The 22030-nt window shown below is 40.6% G+C and overlaps 1 protein-coding gene across 1 annotated transcript in view; it reads right to left on the bottom strand.

Moving 5' to 3' along the window:
* Positions 1-22030, bottom strand: part of LOC126454952 (spermine oxidase) — an 80563-nt gene that overhangs the window by 24341 nt on the left and 34192 nt on the right. The window contains exons 4-5 of the mRNA XM_050091140.1: positions 5170-5368; positions 4968-5088 (exon numbers count right to left, since the gene is read on the bottom strand). Of these exons, the coding sequence (XP_049947097.1) occupies positions 4968-5088; positions 5170-5368 (320 nt within the window). The remainder of the gene's footprint in view (positions 1-4967; positions 5089-5169; positions 5369-22030) is intronic.

Genomic DNA, 22030 nt, shown 5'->3' with positions numbered 1-22030 from the left:
CCCTTAACATAGACAAATGTAATGTATTGCGAATACATAGAAAGAAGGATCCTTTATTGTATGATTATATGATAGCAGAACAAACACTGGTAGCAGTTACTTCTGTAAAATATCTGGGAGTATGCGTGCGGAATGATTTGAAGTGGAATGATCATATAAAATTAATTGTTGGTAAGGCGGGTGCCAGGTTGAGATTCATTGGGAGAGTCCTTAGAAAATGTAGTCCATCAACAAAGGAGGTGGCTTACAAAACACTTGTTCGGCCTATACTTGAGTATTGCTCATCAGTTTGGGATCCATACCAGGTCGGTTTTTTTTTAATGATGTGAGTTAGTAATTCCTGCCCACCAACTTTGACAGATTACTATAATGGAAATTCTTCTATGGAATACGTGTTGTCAAGAAAACACTTTTTGGTTGTTTTAAAATGACAAGTGATCAAAAGTTTTAGTAGCAGCATTGTGTACCCCATTGTGTGCGAAAGAAAACCTTGATGTTGAGTAATGAATGCCATTTTTGCTTCTGGTAATGTGATTGTGTCTTTCACTTTTCCTACTGAACTGCAGTGGATTATTTACTACAAACTTCATGAGGGAATATATATGCTGTGAAGCAGTAGTCATAATGCCAAACTCCTAAAAATAGTTGTCTAGAATCTGATCGTGGAGCACCACATACTATTCTCGTAGAACATTTTCTGAGCTATGAAGACTTCCTTGCTTGAAGAGATGTTACACCAGGGCATTATTCCATATGACATTAATGAATGAAACATGCAGAATATGTCAAGTCTTCCCAAGATTTGCAATGATTCTAAGGATAAATGTTGCTGAACCAAGTTGTTTTAGGAGATACGAAATGTGCTCTATTCAGTTTAAATTCTCATCAGTATGGACACCTAAAAATTTTGAAGTTTACACCCTATTTATTATTTCCTCAACATAACATTAGAGGAATAACATATAAAATGGATACATGACTGAATTGGGCAAGACAGATGACTTCTATAGGATAGAACGGGTCCGTAAGCCTCTAACAACATTAATAAAGTCCTAGTGGAGAAGAATTCTTCTTGGATAATTTTATGGCAATCCCAAAGGCCTCATGGATCAACTCAGTTTCAAACTGCCTATAAACCTCAACTTCGATTTGAAGCAAAAAGGAGACGATGATATAAACTTGAAGTGACATCTGAGACTTTATGTACATAGTTAAGTATAAATTACTGTATGGATGCAAAAAAAACCAGATAACTGTAGAGTCTATATAGTCAAGTTATGTTTCTACATTTATCAGACTCTTTTAAGACTGTGCAGAGACTTCCATGAACTGTGTGGCTGCAGAGCTGTTAACAGAATGGACAGCTATGTTCGAGATATTTTATCTTGTGTGTGGACAAATCACGTTCCCTATGAATTAGTTGCATTACCATCATATTTTGTTTGCTGTACTAATAAAGTCATATAGCCGCATATAGTTCCATGTACGAGGACAAGTTCAAACTGCTATTAAAATATGTAAGCAATAACACAGGTTAAAATAAATCTAATGTATTCTTAAATTCACTGCTCTTTCCATAATCCAGAGTTAATTTTAAACATTTTTCTCTTTTTATAAATACCCTCCACCAATGAATCAACCTGCAAACATGCTCTCCTCATGCACCTTAGTTCCTGATGTGTTTATTCTACACAGAATTGTAAGGATAAGAGAGGCTAAGAGTCTGCACCTAGTGGAGTTTGGGTAATGTCCCGAGTTATAAAAAAATATTAACTTCACAATATTACATAAATATTGTTATTTATCAATGAAGAACATCACAGAACATAGTTAATTTTCAAGAAATCACACTGCAATAAATAAAAATAAAACAAAAAAAGGAAGAAAGAATGAAATCAGCTGTATACTATGAGATTAAGAGGTTGCATTAACTTTTCACACAGGTAAATGGACTGCTTCCTTCATGGAAGGCACTCCTCGTGCCACCACTTCTTGTATAAATAAACTGTACCTGGTCCTCAGAATCTGAATGCTCCCATCCTGTACAATTGGTGAATTTGTCCTCTTCAGCTGCACTATTTTGTGCCCCTAAGGTTTTCCATCAACATTTCCAAACTGTAATAGCGTCTTCATATCTGGTTCCTTCTTTTGTCTCTAATACTTACACAGTATCTGTTTTCATATTTTTTTTTTAGAGCTCTACAATTCATTTGAATTTGTGTCCTGCAGCTGCTGTTTATCCTTTTCTTTTGCTTCTAAGTAGTTAATATATGTAGTTATTTGTGACTTTTTAGTAGGACTCCTCCATTTTTGAACAGTCCCTTCTTTTAATTTGATTTGAGAAAGTGGAAAAACTGCATGAATACCTGCAAAGGTCCAGTGGTGTCCAAACTCTTATTTTCTGAAATACTCTATTACATTTGTGGTAGGTTTAAAGATTTCCCAGTTTCAGATCACTGGTAATCAGATTTCATTCAGTTGTTGAGCATATTTTGCTGGAAATTAATTAAGTGATGGATCGGTCACTAATGAAGGGCTAAAAGGTTCAAGTTGTTCAATTCCTGGTACTTGAAAAGCTTTTTCTGCTGTTGCATGTTCCTGGTCTCCCAAGTAAAGATTCAGAGAATTGCCAGTAGTGCCAGAACTGTTATGACAAAATACTCCAACTCACGTTATTTTGTTGCAAGTTAACTGTTCTTTAATTTTATTTGGAGTAAAAAGCCACATTTTCATTCCCTCAAAAAGTCTACAGTTTTAAGTGCCAACACTTAATACAAACAATAGAAAAATATTTTTTACCTCGTGGATTGTAAATGATATTGAGTAGACTGATGGCAATATGGCTTCTTCAATTGCGGTTGTAAGTGCACTACGCCATCACATCAACATCAGCAGTCTTACAACAACATGAAATTACTCTACTTACTCTTAGCCGCCTGCATAACCTTACCATTTCTTAGCCTATGCAGTTCTAAAGAAAAGAGTCACTCACTTGAATTTTTGTCTACAGGACCTGATCCATACATAAAATTATGAAGCCTCACTTGTATAAAAAGGAAAATTCACTCAGGAAAGCAGTAATTAAGAGACAAAATTGCTGACCGGTACTTATCATCAGAAAACGAAATACACTACTGGCCATTAAAATTGCTACACCTCGAAGATGACGTGCTACAGACGCGAAATGTAACCAACAGGAAGAAGATGCTGTGATATGCAAATGATTAGCTTTTCAGAGCATTCACATACAGTTGGCACTGGTGGCGACACCTACAACGTGCTGACATGAGGATAGTTTCCAACTGATTTCTCATACACAAACAGTAGTTGACCGCTGTTGCCTGGTGAAACATTGTTGTGATGCCTCATGTAAGGAGGAGAAATGCGTACCATCATGTTTCCGACTTTGATAAAGGTCGGACTGTAGCCTATCACAATTGCGGTTTATCGTATCGCGACATTGCTCCTCGCGTTGGTCGAGATCCAATGATTGTTAGTAGAATATGGAATCGGTGGGTTCAGGAGGGTAATACGGAACGCCGTGCTGGATCCCAATGGCCTCGTATCACTAGCAGTCGAGATGACAGGCATGTTATCTGCATGGCTGTAACGGATCGTGCAGCCACGTCTCGATCCCTGAGTCAACAGATGGGGACGTTTGCAAGACAACAACCATCTGCACGAACAGTTCGACGACGTTTGCAGCAGCACGGACAATCAGCTCGGAGATCATGGCTGGGGTTACCCTTGACACTGCATCACAGACAGGAGCGCCTGGGATGGTGTACTCAAAGACGAACCTTGGTGCATGAATGGCAAAAGTCATTTTTTGGGATGAATCCAAGTTCTGTTCAGAGCACCGTGTTCGGCGACATCGCAGTGAACGCACATTGGAAGCGTGTATTTGTCATCACCATACTGGCGTATCTCCCGGTGTGATGGTATGGGGTGCCATTGGTTACACGTCTTGGTCATCTCTTGTTCGCATTGATGGCACTTTGAACAGTGGACGTTACATTTCAGATGTGTTACGACCCATGGCTCTACCGTTCATTCGATCCCTGCGAAACCCTACATTTCAGCAGGATAATGCACGACCGCGTGTTGCAGGTCCTGTACGGGCCTTTCTGGATACAGAATATGTTCGACTGCTGCCCTGGCCAGCACATTCTCCAGATCTCTCACCAATTGAAAATGTCTGGTCAATGGTGGCCGAGCAACTGGCTCGTCACAATACGCCAGTCACTACTCTTGATAAACTGTGGTATCATGTTGAAGCTGCATGGGCAGCTGTACCTGTACACGCCATCCAAACTCTGTTTGACTCAATGTCCAGGCGTATCAAGGCTGTTATTACAGCCAGAGGTGGTTGTTCTGGGTACTGATTTCTCAGGATGTATGCACCCAAACTGCATGAAAATGTAATCACATGTCAGTTCTAGTATAACATATTTGTCCAATGAATACCCATTTATCATTTGCATTTCTTCTTGGTGTAGCAATTTTAATGGCCAGTAGTGTATTAGTACTCTGACAGGCATATATAAAAATAAATGACACAACCCTCGATTTGCGAATTCACAGTTCCTTTCTTAGAAAGGATGGGATACTTTGGGGACAGTTGCAAAGGAAGGGCAGCTCACATAGATCCCAGCACGAGAGGCACTATCATAAGTACACTGCCTGACAAAAAAAATTTCCTTCTCCCCTTTATGGTGCTTCCCTTTTCTTGTCAGGCAGTGTTTTTAGTAATTGTCAGGCAGTGTTTTTAGTAAGTATCTGAGGAAATACAACTTTCTATGAGTTTCTATAAGCAGATAACACTAACGTGCTTACAATAAAAACAAAAGGCAACATAAAGCTTTACATTTCACCATACCGTTCTGTTGAGCGAACACTGCAGTCCATACCAACGTGAGGAAATACCACAGTAATTCCCCCTCAATAAACAGAATTATTAGCTATACCTTCTTTTCCTGTGAGCTGGCATAAAGTGGTCGTGCTATGCTCTCAATGTCAACCTGACTAGCACCGACAGCCATTGCAGTGTAGGAACCTCTCGTGTAAGGCTGAGAGCGCCAACTGGTACTGTGAGAGAAATAAATATTTTTATATATTTTCAAGGGTTTGTAAAAAAATCTTGTAAATAATAAATAAAGGTATACTTACCATACACAGAGCTTTGGTTTAGGTACAAATGGATCATTAAGAAACTTTCTCAGTATCTCCGTGCACTTTTCTGCAACTTCCTCGTGTGCTAATGTTTCCATATACTCTGCTTCTTTACCTGATATCCATCCTAGTAAAAGTGTCTCTGATACTTTGGAAAATGAGTAAATTTTACGAAACCAGCATTTACTTAAATCAGCTGAAACAAAAAATTCCCAATTGCATGAAACAATCAGTTGCACTTAAAGACTGCATGGTTTTCATTACATCTGCTCACTGGATGTATCACATCTATACCCAAATGGCACAAAACATTTTCCTTGATATGTTGGTATTTTGAGGCAAAAATCAATCTATTAACAACAATGACAGCTACAGTTCAGCATTCATTATCAGGCTTTATGACCTTCAAGTGAAACATGGCAGAAAATAAGTGTAGAATAAATTTGAAATTGATTAGTGACAAGAGTATGCTTGTGGAAATCTCCCTTGCTACATGTATCAAACAATGTACCTGTAATGCAGTAAAAAAACTGCAGTAAAAGTACATTAACTGACAGATATAACAGAGGAGATTTCCACTTGTGTGCTCCCATCACTAAGAAATTTTAAATTTATTCTACACTTATTTTCTGCCACCTCTCACTTGAAGATTATACAGATAGATGTATGGATGCTGAACTTTAGTTATCATAGTCACAATATTTTTGGTAAAGATTGATTTTCACCTTGAACATTACCAAGGAAGAAATATACAAGGTATGGCAATAAAGAAACTGGACTCATGCTCTAAATTTCTATTGAAAAACTTATAAAACTGAAATATTGTCTATTTCTACATAGTCCCTTGCATGAAATCTGCACCATTCCACATGAATTTTCCACTGTTGGAAGTACTGCTGCGAGTCTTTTTGTGTTATGCTGTTGAGCAGGCTTGTTGCCTTTTCCTTTACTGCATTTATGGACTCGAATCTGGTTCCCTTGCGTGCAGACTTCAGTTTTGGGAAGAGAAAGAAATCGCATGATGCTAGATCAGGCGAGTACAGTGGCTGTTCCATCACTGGTTGTTTTTTGTCAAAAATCTGTTCACAGACATAGTGTTATGGGCCAGCATGTTGTTCTGACGAAGAATCCATGAGCAATTCTTCCACAGATCTGGTCTCCTCCGTCACACGCGTTCATGGAGGGTCTTCAGAACAGTTACATAATAAGCTTGATCAACAGTCTGATCATCTGGTACCCAATCAATGTAGACAACCCCTCAGATATTGAAGAAAACAATCACCATTGCTTTCAATTTTGATTTGCTCATGCACACTTTCTTCTTCCTAGGGGATTGAGGGCTCTTTTAGTCTCTGGATCATATTGGGATATCCATGTTTTTTCACACATAATTACTTTGCTGAGGTAATCAGTGTCATTTTCAATGTTTACAAGAGTGTCAGCACAACAATCCACTCATGTTGCTTTTGCTTGTTTGTGAGGGTTCTTGGCACTACTTTAGCACAGATTATGCCCAGATCATTGTGCAAAATCTGTCTAATGGTTTCCTTACTGATGCAGGCAAGTTCTGAAATTTCTAAAATGCTCAGGCAGTGGTCTTCTCAAGCACTTCAACTGATCGTCTCCACATTCTCTTCAGTTTTCGAAGTGGAAGGATGACTCGACTTTGGATCATCTTTGATGTCTTTCCTACTGTCCTTGAACCTCTTGACGCACTCGAAAACTTGCATATGAGATAGACATTGATCACCATCAACTTCTTTCAAGAAATCTCAAGTTTCTGGGGCGGATTTTCCAAGTTTTGTGAGGAATTTGATGTTAACATGTTGTCGTACTTCAGAGCATAGCATAATTCTGGCAGAATTCAGACATACAACCTGTTTCTAAGAAGGCTCACAGCTAGACTGGCAACCACAGCTGTGCAAAATTTTGTACGCATGTCAGGGAGAGTCCCAATGTTATTCCCCCATCTTCTCTTTGTCATGGACAAAGCCAGAAATGCGCACTACAATGAATCTCATTTCTTTATTGCCACACCTCATATTGTGATTTCTGGGTACAGATATGATACTTCCAGTGAACAAATGCGGTGAAAACCAAGAATTAATGAACAACCCTACTGACCAACAACAGTATTTCACAAAGACAGAACTACAAACTTAATTTATATGACAAGAACTTCAGTAGCACTGATTCTACACCTCCAAGTGCGTTAATAAAGAAATTAGGAAAACTAACATCAAAATTAAGAAATTGTGTGCAGAATATCCAAAGTGAGATGTACTGGACATAAGTAAACTACATCGAAACCTGCACACCAAACACGGAATGTACCTTAATTACGACGGAAAAAGTGTTATGTGCGATCACATCAGTGAAATAATTAAAGAAAGACTATTACGAAATAGATCTGTCTATCTGCTTCCTGAAAGACTTACAGGCAAAAATGAGAAAAGCAAATTTGACAAGAACGAAGAAAGCAGGAAAGAGGAGACATCAGAAGATCCACAAAGGACTGCAGCAGCTACACCTGTAAGTGTTAATTTAAGATCAAGGTGGAATATACCCAAGAAGGAGGATTTTTTCTATCCCCCTCTGAGAAAAGAAAAAACTTAGCATCACCAAACAACTTAAAGATAGCATCATCAAACAAGTTAAAGATACACCATAAAACTTGCAAAGGACTCGATCAGCAAATTGTAGTAAATAAGGTAAAGTCTGAACCTCCTCACCAATGTATAAGAAAATTAAACAAAAAAAAATTCTTGATCTAAAAGTATACATCCATAATGTACAAGGGCTCAAAACCAAACTTAATGAATTAGAAATTTTGTTATCAAGTGCAAGTGAACTGTCAGATACACAGATAATATTTATTAATGAACATTTCATGAGGTCTTTTGAAATAGAAAGTGTTGTGGTACCAAATTTTAAACTCGTAGGTAACTTCTCAAGAACATCTCACAAAGGTGGAGGTAGTTGCATATTTGTAAAAGACAAGATTACTGCTACACCTCTTGATATTTGAAATTCGTATAGTATTGAAAAAGATATAGAACTGTCAGGTGTAGAGCTTACAGATCTAACTGTTTATATAATAGCACTTTACAGGTCACCCTCGGGTAACATAGGGACATTCTACAAAAATCTAGCACCAGTAATAGAAAATCTAAGTAAAAGAAAATCATATAGTGTTCTAATATGTGGTGACTATAACATAGATTTTCTCTCAGAAAACTCTAGCCATCTAAGCATTAAAATTTTTATGAACAGCTACAACCTAGACCTAATGGTCAACACTCCAACCAGGATAACAAATCACAGTACCACTTGTCTGGATCAAGTAGCAAGCAATATAAATTGTACTGTATCCTCCGTCAAACTAGGATTTTCAGACCACAATGCATTAATTATGCAGGTCTGGTTGCAAAATAACAGTCACGAACACAATAAAATCACTGTACAGAGGAGAAACTTCAATAAAACCCACATGCATACTTTCCTCTTTGATACACAAAATGAAAACTGGCAAAATGTATATGAGGCTCAAACAGTAGACAGCAAATATGAAGCATTCTTGGATATTTTCTGTTATTATTTTAATTGCCACTTTCCCTTACAAACAAAATGTACCAACAAAGATAGAAAACTCTCCAGCTGGATCACTCCAGGAATCATTAGATCATCACAAAGAAAAAGAGAACTTTTTTACATTAGCAAATCCAAACTAGGCAGTAGTGAAGCATTTAAGTCATACTTTACTCTATATAAAAAGATATTAAGGAACGTAGTAAACGCAGCCAAAAAGCTACAGAATGATAACTACCTCAAATTGTCATCAAATAAGAGCAAAAGCATGTGGCAACTTATTAATATGAATACTAATAGAGGAAAACAACTACAAAGTGATATTACTTTAAAAATAAATGGAAAATTAGTCTCTAGTGGGAAAGAAACAGCAGAGGAATTCAATAACTACCTTACAGAAACAGTGGAAAACCTGGCTAACCATCTTAAAAATAGCTGTCCCTTACAACTAGAACCAAACTTATGCTCTGAGACTCTATTTTTAAGGCCTCCATGTGAAATTGAAATAGAAGAGACACTTCAAAGCAAAATTAAAAAAAAAAAAAAAAAAAAAAAAAAAAAAAAATCATCTGCTGGACAAGATAAAATTCCATGCTTCCTCCTTCATAATTGCAGTAACCTTATCAGTAAACCCCTAGCCCACATAATAAACTTCTCATTCCTGAATGGTGCATTTCCTGGTATGCTCAAAATTGCAAAAATCATACCTGTCCACAAAAAAGGAAGCAAAGAGGATCCCAGTAATTATCGACCCATTGCACTGCTTTCAACTTTTAGTAAAGTATTTGAATATATAATGGCCACCAGAATCACATCCTTTCTAGACAAAGAAAATACCCTGTCACCTGCTCAGTTCGGCTTCCAAAGTAAGAAAGCTACAACTGATGCAATACAAGAATTTCTAGATCATGCACTGGAGCTTATGGACAAAAAACTCCCAGCCATTGGTATCTTCCTAGATCTAACAAAGGCCTTCGACATGGTTAATCATAGGATACTTTTGCAAAAGATGCATTCCTATGGAATAAGAGGAAATGCCTATGACTGGTTTAAAAGCTATCTGGAAGACCGACAGCAGTATGTCAAATTAAATGAAACTAAGCTCTCAGGTACAGCTAGCACTGTACATTCCTCCATACATACCATAAAGCAAGGCGTTCCCCAAGGCTCCGTCCTGGGCCCCTTGCTGTTCTTACTTTACATAAATGACCTTCCTCACAGCCTACCAGACACAAAAACCCTTTTGTTTGCTGATGACACCTCTGTACTTATATCTGCGCCCGAACAAATTCTCCAATCTAATATACAGGGTGTCCCAGCTATCTTGTCCACCCAAAATATCTCTGGAACAATAACAGCTATTGGAAAACGGCTTTCACCGGTATCAATGTAGGGCTGGGGCCCATGGATGTACATATTTGGAAACATCCTAAAACGAAAGCATATGTGTTTTTTAACGCAAACTTATGTTTTTTTAAATGGACCTCCTATAGTTTTTCTTCAGCAATCCATAGCATGACAAAGCACATACACAATGGCGTTGATTGCATCGCAATATTCCCATTACATCCCGAGATATTGAGACACGAAGTTGACGCTTGAAACTCCCGACATGCGCTGCTAGCGCATGTCCTGAGGCTCAGGCGTGAACCCCATGCTGCCCGTAATCGCGATGTGATTGACATGTTTAATCACACCTCCATACTTATCAAGAGGGACACTTACTTCTCAATCACATCGCGACTACGGGCAGTATGGGGTTCACGCCTGAGCCTCAGGACGTGCGCTAGCAGCGCATGTCGGGTGTTTCAAACGTCAACTTCGCGTCTCAATATCTCGGGATGTAATGGGAATATTGCGATGCAATCAATGGCATTGTGTATGTGCTTTGTCATGCTATGGATTGCTGAAGAAAAAATATAGGAGGTCCATTTAAAAAACATAAGTTTGTGTTAAAAAACACATATGCTTTCGTTTGAGAATGTTTCCAAATATGTATATTCATGGGCCCCAGCCCTACATTGATACCGGTGAAAGTCGTTTTCCAATAGCTGTTATTGTTCCAGAGATATTTTGGGTGGACAAGATAGCTGGGACACCCTGCAGATAGGACCACAGATCAAATAAGTCGATGGCTTCAAAGTAACAGGCTGCTTCTTAATGCAAAAAAGACAATTGGAATAACCTTCCACACTGCCCAAAACAGAAATCTATTACTACCAACTATATCACTGGAAAAAAATAATGTTAAACTTGAAAATGAAATAAAATTTTTGGGGGTCACTATTACTGATACGCTCACACGGAAAAGGCACATTGACGTTACCAGCACAAAACTTAGTAAAGTATGCTTCATGATTAGATCAATAAGGAACGTCACTAACACAAGTACCCTAACCACAATGTACCATGCATTCTTTCACTCTGTACTTAACTACAGAATCATCTTCTGGGGCCAAAATTCTGAATCAATTAAGATATTCAAACTGCAAAAGAAGATAGTCAGAACAATTATGGTCAAAAAACAAAGAGACACTTGTAAACCATTATTTAAGAAACTAAATATTTTGCCCCTCCCATGCCAATACATACTAGAATTATTATTCTTTACCAAAAAAAAGTATCAACAAAATTAGCAAAAATATGGATTACCATGATTATGACAGAAGATCAAAAACCTTTCTAAGAATACTTCCCCACTCAACAAAACTGTACAATGATGGTGTCAAGTACATGGGAATAAAATTATATAACCATCTTCCAACTTTTATACAAGAAATCCAAGAAATAAATAAATTCAAACAGATGGTGAAATCTCTTTTAATAGAAGACTGCTTTCATATCATCCAGGAATATTTCGAATCAAAATTTTCTTAGTGCATGATAATGTATCAAAGCTGAATGTTATTAAGTCAATTTTGTCACATCATGTAACAATTCTCTGTAAAGCTGTAACTTTAAGTAACATAATTTGTAGGTAATGTAAAATAATCATTCTTCTGTGCTCTTGCTTACTGTTTTAGACTCCTGCAAACTGTATATTTGTATTGACTTATCCCATATCAGTTGTACAAGCCATTGTACTGATTTGATCTACAGGACAAATAAATAATAAATAAATAAATAAATAAATAGGTGTACATCACCATTAGGATGATACAAAGAAGGATTTCAGAGCTGGTGCACTAAAAGAAGATTCTGACTATAGTTGGGGTAGTGGGAAGACAATTTTTCTGTAAATGATCCTCAAGAAATAGATAAATCAATAAAACTTTTAGCACTAAAAGAGCACAGATCTCCTACTGAATATTTAAGCTGATTCTTCAGCGGGGCGAAAAATACAGCTGTACTCTACAGTTTCCATTTACAGTAGAAGTTTATAGTCCTAATTTACATCACGCACAGCAATGCCAACAAAGAGCTACAGAATTTGATGATGTTATTGCCGTGATTGTGGTTTTATGCAGCTTTTTATGCTAGTCTATCTGTGCAAGCCAGTTCGTATCTGCATAACAACCACAACCAACATCCATTTGAAACTGCTTATTGTGTTCGAGCCTCATCTCCCGTAAAATTTTGACCATCTCCCCCCTTCACCAATCTCTCTCTCTCTCTCTCTCTCTCTCTCTCTCTCTCTGTACCTTCCTTCCTCTCTCTCTCTCTCTCTCTCTCTCTCTCTCTCTATCTCACACACACACACACACACACACAACACACACACACACACACACACACACACACACACACACACACACACAGTAATGGGACCAAAATTAAAGCGTCACGTTCCACAAGGATCAGCTCAGTTTGCAGGTAAATATAAGTTTAATTTAGAGTTTTTTTATGTATTTGTAATATTTTCTTATGTTTGTAAAATATTTAAAGTTTGTATTTTTGTTTTGTATGTTTCAAGTTTGGAGAGAACAGCGCAACTCGCGGAAACAGCATCTTCACTGCCGTAACCAGAAAGAAAATTGCTGGCCACTAGATGTCGCGGGAGGAGGAGGAGGAGGAGGAGGAGGAGGAGGATGAGGAGGAGATTAGTGTTTAACGTCCCGTCGACAACGAGGTCATTAGAGACAGAGCACAAGCTCAGGTTAAGGAAAGATGGGGAAGGAAATCGGCCGTGCCCTTTCAAAGGAACCATCCCGGCATTTGCCTGAAACGATTTAAGGAAATCACAGAAAACCTAAATCAGGATGGCTGGAGACGGGATTGAACCATCGTCCTCCCAAATGGACATCGCGGGTCAATGGCCAAAGAGCAGCAGAAGATCCTGTGACCAGGTTTTGCGTCGAACTTCCAACATTCAAATAAATAAAAAATTATAATTTTTCATTGTAATGACGTCACAGAATGTTTAGTTCATGTTGTATTTTGTTCAGTTCTGTTTTGTCGAGTCTGATGTTCACATCTGTATGTAGCATATACGAAGACAATAAAACAGTGTGTGCTCTAAAGCTTAAATACGTGTTTGAGAATTATTTATGAAGAGCTGTATTGAGGAAGAATTATTACTGAATTTTTCCAAGACATTAATTTTCAGAAGAGTTTGATTTCGATTTTTGAAGCTTAAAGGTTTTACAGTCTAATTTTAATATGGGAAAAATAAGATAACTTGCAAGAATATAATTACCAAGAAGAATCAAATGACATCTAAATTTCAAAAGTTTTGTGCAAACCGGTTGGACTGAGTGACGTAATTTTGCACAAACGACTCAACTGAAGGTGTTTTAATTACAGTTTCGTTCAAGAATCTTTTATACAGAACTTTACAAGAATTTAAATAATTTTTTTAGTGTTTTGTAAATGATGTAGGTGACGAAGTCTGCACATGGTCATATTTCAAACAAAAATCATTGAGTCATATGCGTCTTTACACTACAACACGTGCACTCTTCCTTCCTTCCTTCCTTCCTTCCTTCCACTAGCAAACTGACAATTCGTTGATACCTCAGGATGTGTACTATCGCCTCATCCCTTCTTTTAGTCAAGTTGTGCCATAACCCGCCCCCCCCCCCCCCCAAAAAAAATTTTTTTTTCACTACCAGCTCATTTGTTATTCAATTTACCTACTTAACTTTCAGCATTCTTCTATAGCACCACAATCAAAAGCTTCTATGCTCATCTTGTACACATTTCACCTGCTTACAAGGATACACTCCAGACAAATACTTTCAGAAAAAATGATTAACTCTTGAATTTACATAAGACATTAACAAATTCCCCTCTTTTTGAAATGCTTCTCTTGCTGTTGTCAGACTGAATTTTATAACTTCACTACCTCATCCACCATCGTTTATTTTAATGCCAACTACTTTTAGCATCTCATTTTCTGATCTAATTCCCTCTGCATCACCTGATTTAATTTGGCTATACTTCACTACCATTGTTTTAGTTTTATTGATGTTCATCTAATAACTTATTTTCAACACATTATCCTTTCAGTTCAACTGCTCTACTGCTCTGCGAAGTCCTTAGCTGTCTCTAATGGAATTACGACATCACTGGCAAACCACACAGCTTTTATTTCTTCTCCATGAACTTTAATCCCCTTTCTAAATTTTTCCTTGGCTTTCTGAACACATTGCTCAGAGTACAGACTGAATAAAATTGGGATAGGCTATAAGTCTGTCACACTCGCTTCTCTACCACTGCTTCTCTTTCATGCCCTTCAACTCTTTTAAATGCAGCCTGGTTTGCAAAAGCTGTAAATAACTGTTCACTAACTATATTTTATCTCTGATGCTTTTAGAATTTCAAAGAGTGTAGACCTGTCGACATTGTCAAAAGCTTCCTCTAAATTTACAAACATAAGCTTACCTTTCTTCAATTTAACTTCTAAGATAAGTTGTAGTCACTATTGTCTCACATGTACCTACATTTCTCCGGGATCCAACTGATCTTCCCCACAGTTGACCTCTACAAGCTTCTGCATTCTTATGTAAATAATTCGTGTCAGTATTTCGCAACCATGACTTTTAACTGATGGTTTATTAGCATTCACACCTGTCAGCACTTCGAAAGTTAAATAACTATGTTTTTGCTGAAGTATGAGGATATTTTGTCTGTCTCATATGTTGTATCTTGCACACTAGGTTGAATGACTTCATCGTGGCGGACTCTTCCACAGATCCCAGTAGCTCTCGGGGAAGGTTGTCTTATTTCAGCCGTCTTGTTTTAGTTAGCTCTTTGAGTGATTTGCCAAATTCTTTTCACAGTATCATATCTCCCATCTCACCTCCATGTCCATTCTCTTTGCTGTCTATAATATTGTCTTCAAGTTTCTTTCCCTTACATAGATCCTCAATATATTCCTTCCACCTTTCAGCCTATCCCCTTCATTGCTTAGTACTGGCTTGCCCTTGATGTTCATACAGTTAATTTCCTTCTTTCCAAAGATCTCTTTAATGCATGGTTCTAAAACCTCTAACCAGTTTGCATTTTCTACCAATCTCATTTATCAGACATCTGGTTTCCCTTTCACTTGCTTAATTTGTTGCATTTTTATATTTTCTCCTTTTGTCAATTAAATTCAGTATCTCCTGATTTATCCAGCGGTTTCTATTTAGTCTTATCTTTTTATCCATGTGATCATCAACTACTTTCCCTATTTCATCTCTCAAAGCTACTCATTTGTCTTCTTTTGTGATCCTTACCCACATTTTGATCAACCATTGTCTGATTCTCCCTTTGAAACTGTCAACAACCGCAGGAGCTTTCAATTTATCTATGAGGGCAGTTCAATAAGTAATGCAACACATTTTTTTTCTCGGCCAATTTTGGTTGAAAAAACTGGAAATTTCTTGTGGAATATTTTCAAACATTCCCGCTTCGTCTCGTATAGTTTCATTGACTTCCGACAGGTGGCAGCGCTGTACGGAGCTGTTAAAATGGCGTCTGTAATGGATGTGCATTGCAAACAACGGGCAGTGATCGAGTTTCTTTTGGCGGAAAACCAGGGCATCTCAGATATTCATAGGCGCTTGCAGAATGTCTACGGTGATCTGGCAGTGGACAAAAGCACGGTGAGTCGTTGGGCAAAGCGTGTGTCATCATCGCCGCAAGGTCAAGCAAGACTGTCTGATCTCCCGCGTGCGGGCCGGCCGTGCACAGCTGTGACTCCTGCAATGGCGGAGCGTGCGAACACACTCGTTCGAGATGATCGACGGATCACCATCAAACAACTCAGTGCTCAACTTGACATCTCTGTTGGTAGTGCTGTCACAATTGTTCACCAGTTGGGATATTCAAAGGTTTGTTCCCGCTGGGTCCCTCGTTGTCTAACCGAACACCATAAAGAGCAAAGGAGAACCATCTGTGCGGAATTGCTTGCTTGTCATGTGGCTGAGGGTGACAATTTCTTGTCAAAGATTGTTACAGGCGATGAAACATGGGTTCATCACTTCGAACCTGAAACAAAACGGCAATCAATGGAGTGGTGCCACACCCACTCCCCTACCAAGAAAAAGTTTAAAGTCATACCCTCAGCTGGTAAAGTCATGGTTACAGTCTTCCGGGACGCTGAAGGGGTTATTCTGTTCGATGTCCTTCCCCATGGTCAAACGATCAACTCTGAAGTGTATTGTGCTACTCTTCAGAAATTGAAGAAACGACTTCAGCGTGTTCGTAGGCACAAAAATCTGAACGAACTTGTCCTTCTTCATGACAACGCAAGACCTCACACAAGTCTTTGCACCCGAGAGGAGCTCACAAAACTTCAGTGGACTGTTCTTCCTCATGCACCCTACAGCCCCGATCTCGCACCGTCGGATTTCCACATGTTTGGCCCAATGAAGGACGCAATCCATGGGAGGCACTACGCAGATGATGAAGAAGTTATTGATGCAGTACGACGTTGGCTCTGACATCGACCAGTGGAATGGTACCGTGCAGGCATACAGGCCCTCATTTCAAGGTGGCGTAAGGCCGTAGCATTGAATGGAGATTACGTTGAAAAATAGTGTTGTGTAGCTGAAAGATTGGGGAATAACCTGGTGTATTTCAATGCTGAATAAAACAATCCCTGTTTCAGACAAAAAATGTGTTGCATTACTTATTGAACTGCCCTCGTACTTAATTTCCTAATTTTCTTCAGTTTTAGTCTACAGTTCACAAATAAATTATGGTCAGATTTCAGTAAAAGTAAATAAAAATAAAATGTGATATATTAGATAGCATCTAAATTAAAAAAGGCACTAACATGAATATTAACATCATTTTGGGCAAAAAAGGGAAATAGATATTAGCAGTACAGTGCCACTACTTGAACAATGTGTTTACGGGCAATGATTGCTTTCAACATCTTGTCTGCTTTCAATATCTTGTCTCTTCTGCACCTAGGGTCGAGGCAATTTTCATTTCCCTTCCCATCATTGAACACTTCAGCTTTTCAATTCCTATTTCTTCTCTTTTCCTCGATGGCTGAATGGCCTTTTTTCATTTCCTCTCATTCATTCTGCTGCACATCTGTCAGTATGGATCCAGCTGTTCCCGTTGCAGTAAATGGTTCGAAGTGGAGTCTTGCTTAATGAGCATCTCCCATAAGTGCAATTCGCATAACGAGCGAAACAAATTGTAAAAATATGACTCACTTAACGAGTGATGTTTCGCACAACAAGTGACAATGATTTAGTGTGATGTTACCAGCTGTTTGCACGTGCCGGAGGAAACGTTCGACCATTTGAACACCTTTCACTGTCAGCAGCGACATGTGAACAATGTTTTTAGTACATACTACAGTCCGGGTTTAGCGCTCTTTCCGCTACCATCTTAGTTCAGCTTGTGATCTCACATTTTTCTAAACTTGTATACACACAGTCTTTTTTTGTGTGCAAATTTTAATATTAATAACCTTCATAGAAATGTTCCCGAAGATAAAGCCACAAGAAGATGATCATAAGACAAAGATAGTGACCTTAGAAATGAAACATACAATCATTGAAAAATATGAATGTGGTGTGAGCATTGCTAATTTAGTACATACATGCAATCAGTCTACATCAACTACTTGCACTATCCTCAACAACAGGTACAAGATTAACGATACAGATAAATATTTCAAAGGGAGTTACAAGAGTATCTAAACCAGGCTGTTCCAGCTCGTCGGCTCCGTTGTGAGCCGCGGAGCGCTCCCTGCTCCAGGGAGCCGTGTCGCTCGCTGTGACCATTCAAGTGGGCAGGCGCGCTAGCACGTGGCACGGCTGGCTGAGGCAGGCGGCAAGGCAAGCGTTTTGATGTGCCAGCTGCGTCTTACAAGATCAACAGCCTCATACTCTTAGCTGCTAAGACGTGGTTACATGCTACGTAAGGAAATACAATGACCAGGAAATAAGTAGTAGTAGTAGTAGAGGGGTTTTGTGGGCGCACAACAGCAAGGTCTTCAGCGCCCGTGCAGTATCATAGTGAGGTGGGTGTCAAGAAAAAAAACTCAGAACATTGACATAAAACGGAACATAAAACACGGGGAACAATCATTGAAAAATATGTGCTCACCCACACCGAAGCGTGGGATGAAGCAGGGCGTCAGCAGTAAAACATGGACAACACAGGAAGAAAATGGTAGAGGGAGCTAAAACAATGTAGCAGATGGAAGTGGCTGGCTGACCGCAAGGAAAAAAGGGAGGAATCAGCCACTCTGCAATACACTAAAACCTCCAGCCTAAAAGTTTAGGCCAGAGTCCAGACACATCACAAAACTTAAAAACCCTAGACACACACGTCTCATCATTAGCTAAAACAGAAGGCAGATCCCCATCAACTTGTGCTTCTGCCCTTGCATCACGGTATAAAATGCAGTCTGTTAAAATGTGCCGGACAGAGATGTGCACACCACAAGCATCACAAAACGGAGGATCCTCCCGCCGTAATAAATAGCTATGCGTCAGAGGACAGTGCCCGATCCAAAGACGCGTGAGGGCCACCTCTTCCCGCCTGAGCAACTGGCAGGAGGAACGCCACGGCCAAGTGGTTGACTTTACCGACCGCTGTTTATTGGCCGTCACCGCCAGCCATTCATCCTCCCACAACTCCATGCACTTCCTGTGGAGTGCAGCGATGACTGACTGCAAGGGGATAGGACACTGGACCACATCCTGCCCTCTGCAGGCCTCCTTGGCAGCCCGATCAGCCTGTTCATTGCCCCATATGCCGACATAACCAGGCACCCAGCAGAAGGATACCTCCTTAACCCTCTGTTGGAGCAAGTACAGTTGGTCATGTATCAGCTGGACCATCTTCTCAGTCGGGTATAGGTTCTGCAGTGATTGTAAGGCACTAAGAGAATCGGAGCAGAGAAGAAATCGATCACCCCGAACACGATGCATCTGCTCCAGTGCCTTCAGGATCACGTGGAGCTCCGCTGCGAAAATGGTATATTCAGCAGGGAGGCGAATCCGGGTAACTTGATCAGGGAACACCACAGAACAGCCAAGGAAAGTCTCCTGTTATGAGCCATCAGTATAAATGACAGTGAAACCGTGATGCACATCTAAAATGGTAAAAAACAGAGATTGGAACGTAAAATCTGGTGTGCCATCTTTCTTAAAATTAGTCAAATCTAAAATAAGTTTGGGTCTCCGGAGGAGCCAAGGTGGAGATCTGCTCCAACTGCGACGTAAAACACGAAGACCAGCCATAGACATCGCACCGAGGCAATCCTGTGCGCGAATCCCATAGGGCTGCGTCGCACGTTGCCGGTTATGAAACAATCGTGCCAGAGGAGGCTGAGCAACGGTATGGTAAGCAGGGGTGTATGGTGTGGACAACGTTTTATACGCCTGGCGCACTGTAAGTAGCCGTCGCCGCATATGAAGTGGCGGTTCACCAGCCTCTGCACAGAGGCTTGGTATGGGGCTAGTTCGGAATGCCCCAGTGGCCAACCGAAGCCCTTCATGGTGCACAACGTCCAACATCTTTAAGTAAGAAGGCCCTGCCGACCCATACACCGTGCAACCATAATCGAGCCGAGATCGCACAAACGGCCTGTAAAACTGGAGCAGACAAGTCCTGTCAGCTCCCCATGTACTGTGGCTAAGACATTTTAAAATACTTAAAGCCTGAAGCGACCGCCGTTTCAGGTCTTTACGATGAGGTAACCACGTGAGCCTCGAGTCAAAAATGAGCCCCAGAAATCTCACCGTGTCTTTAAAAGTAAGAATAGTGTCCCTCAACCGCAATTCAGGAAAGTTTAAAATCGAACAAGAACGGTTAAAAAGAACACATACAGACTTCTCGGTGGAAAGCTGAAAACCACTCTTCTGCGCCCAGTCATCCAAACGCCTAATCGTAAGTTGCAACTGACGAGTTGTCGTTGCAAGGCTTGAAGAAGAGCAGAACAAAGAGAAATTATCCACAAACAAAGAACACTGGACAGGACTTTTCACTATGGACGTAATGCTATTAATAGCGATGGCAAAGAGAGTCACACTTAAAATGCTACCCTGAGGGACACTGTTCTCCTGCTCAGCAATCAGACAGGACGTCACCAATTCGGTATCTAAAATATCGTGGCGAGAGGAAAGACTGAATAAAAAGAGGAAGACAACCACGAAAACCCCAGTCGTGAAGCTGCTCCAGGATGAGACGCCTCCAAGTGGTATCGTAGGCCTTCTCGATGTCGAAAAATACACCTAGAAGGTGATGACGGCATAGGAAAGTTTGTTGTATAGCCGCCTCCAGGAGGGCAAGGTTATCGAAGGTGGAATGAAACCTCCTGAACCCACACTGAAAGCGACTAAGGAGTTGCCGGGATTCTAACATCCAGACAAGGCGGCGGTTGACCATCCGCTCCAAGGTCTTCCCTATGCAACTAGTGAGGGCAATACTACGGTAGCTACTTGGGCTCGTGCGGTCTTTCCCAGGTTTTAAAAAAGGGATTAAAACTGCCTCACGCCACGCGTCAGGAAAGTGACCTGACGCCCAAATGGCATTAAAAAGTGTGAGGAGGAGTTCTCTGTTGCGCATTGTGAGGTGCCATAGCATACTGTAATGGATCCTGTCGTGACCAGGGGATGTGTCATGAGCACCAGACAATGCAGAATCCAGCTCCCACATAGAAAATGGGCAGTTGTAAACTTCATGAGAGGTGGACTGGAAGTTCAGACTACATCTCTCAGCAACCGCTCTATGGCGCTGGAAACCTGGATCCTGACTGGTTGTTGCAGTAACTGTGGCAAAATACACCGCCATAGTCTGGGCAATGTCTCGGGGATCTGTGCGGAGAGTGCAGTTAGTCATTACAGCAGCTATGGGGCACCTCCCTCCTCTGCCAGAAATTCTCCCAATGGTCTCCCACACAATGGAACTTTTGGTGGAACGATTAATGGTGTTCAGGAACGTTTGCCACGACCTCTTCTTGCTCTCACGAACAATGCGGCGACATCTTGCCCTCGCCACCCGAAAGGCTGCAAGATTCGCAGCAGTCGGCTGACACTGGAACCGACGCAGAGCCGCACGCCTCGTCCTGATTGCAGAGTGGCATTCGGCACTCCACCAAGGCACAGGTGGCCTCTTCCGGTGGCCTGTGGAATGGAAGCTGCAGCGGCGTGGTGGACCATTTTGGTAATATGATCCACCCACACCTCAACATTCGCACAGTGTTCGAATTGGGCCAACTGGCTATAAAGTGTCCAGTCAGCTCCACTGAGCACCCATCGTGGTGGTCTCTTTTCGGGGCCCAGGCCATCTGGCAGGTGAATCCAGATTGGGAAATGATCACTGCCATGCAAGTCAGCGACCACTTCCCAGTGAGCACTGGGGGCAAGAGCGGGAGAGCAAAGCGAGAGATCAATGGCAGAGAATGACTCAGTCGCCATGCAGAAATGAGTACTCTGTCCTCCATTGAGCAAGTAGGCACAGGATGACAGGAGAAGCCTCTCAATTGCTCTACCCCTGGGGCAGGTAATTGCAGAGCCCCAAAGCACATTGTGGGCATTAAAATCACCACAAATAATGAATGGCTGGGGGAGCTGTGTAAGAAGGTCGGTGAGGGCCGCTTCATCAAGTGCATCATGTGGGGGCAAGTAAAGCGAGCATACAGTCAATGGATGACGCACGTGCACAGACACAGTGACGGCCTGTAAAGTTGTCGTAAGTGAGAGAGGCGAGGAGGGGTAGTTCATCCTGACAAATATACCTAAGCCTCCTCTAGCTCTCTCTCCACGCAGGTCGTCCTTTTTGTGGAGTGTATAGCCTCGTATCTCAGGGGAGTATGATGGATGGAAATAAGTCTCCTGGAGACAGAGACACAGTGGTCTACCCTGCCATAGTA

This window comes from Schistocerca serialis, chromosome 1 (genome assembly GCF_023864345.2).
Source record: "Schistocerca serialis cubense isolate TAMUIC-IGC-003099 chromosome 1, iqSchSeri2.2, whole genome shotgun sequence".
NCBI lineage: Eukaryota > Metazoa > Arthropoda > Insecta > Orthoptera > Acrididae > Schistocerca > Schistocerca serialis.
This window is presented reverse-complemented; position numbering and strand designations above follow the sequence as displayed.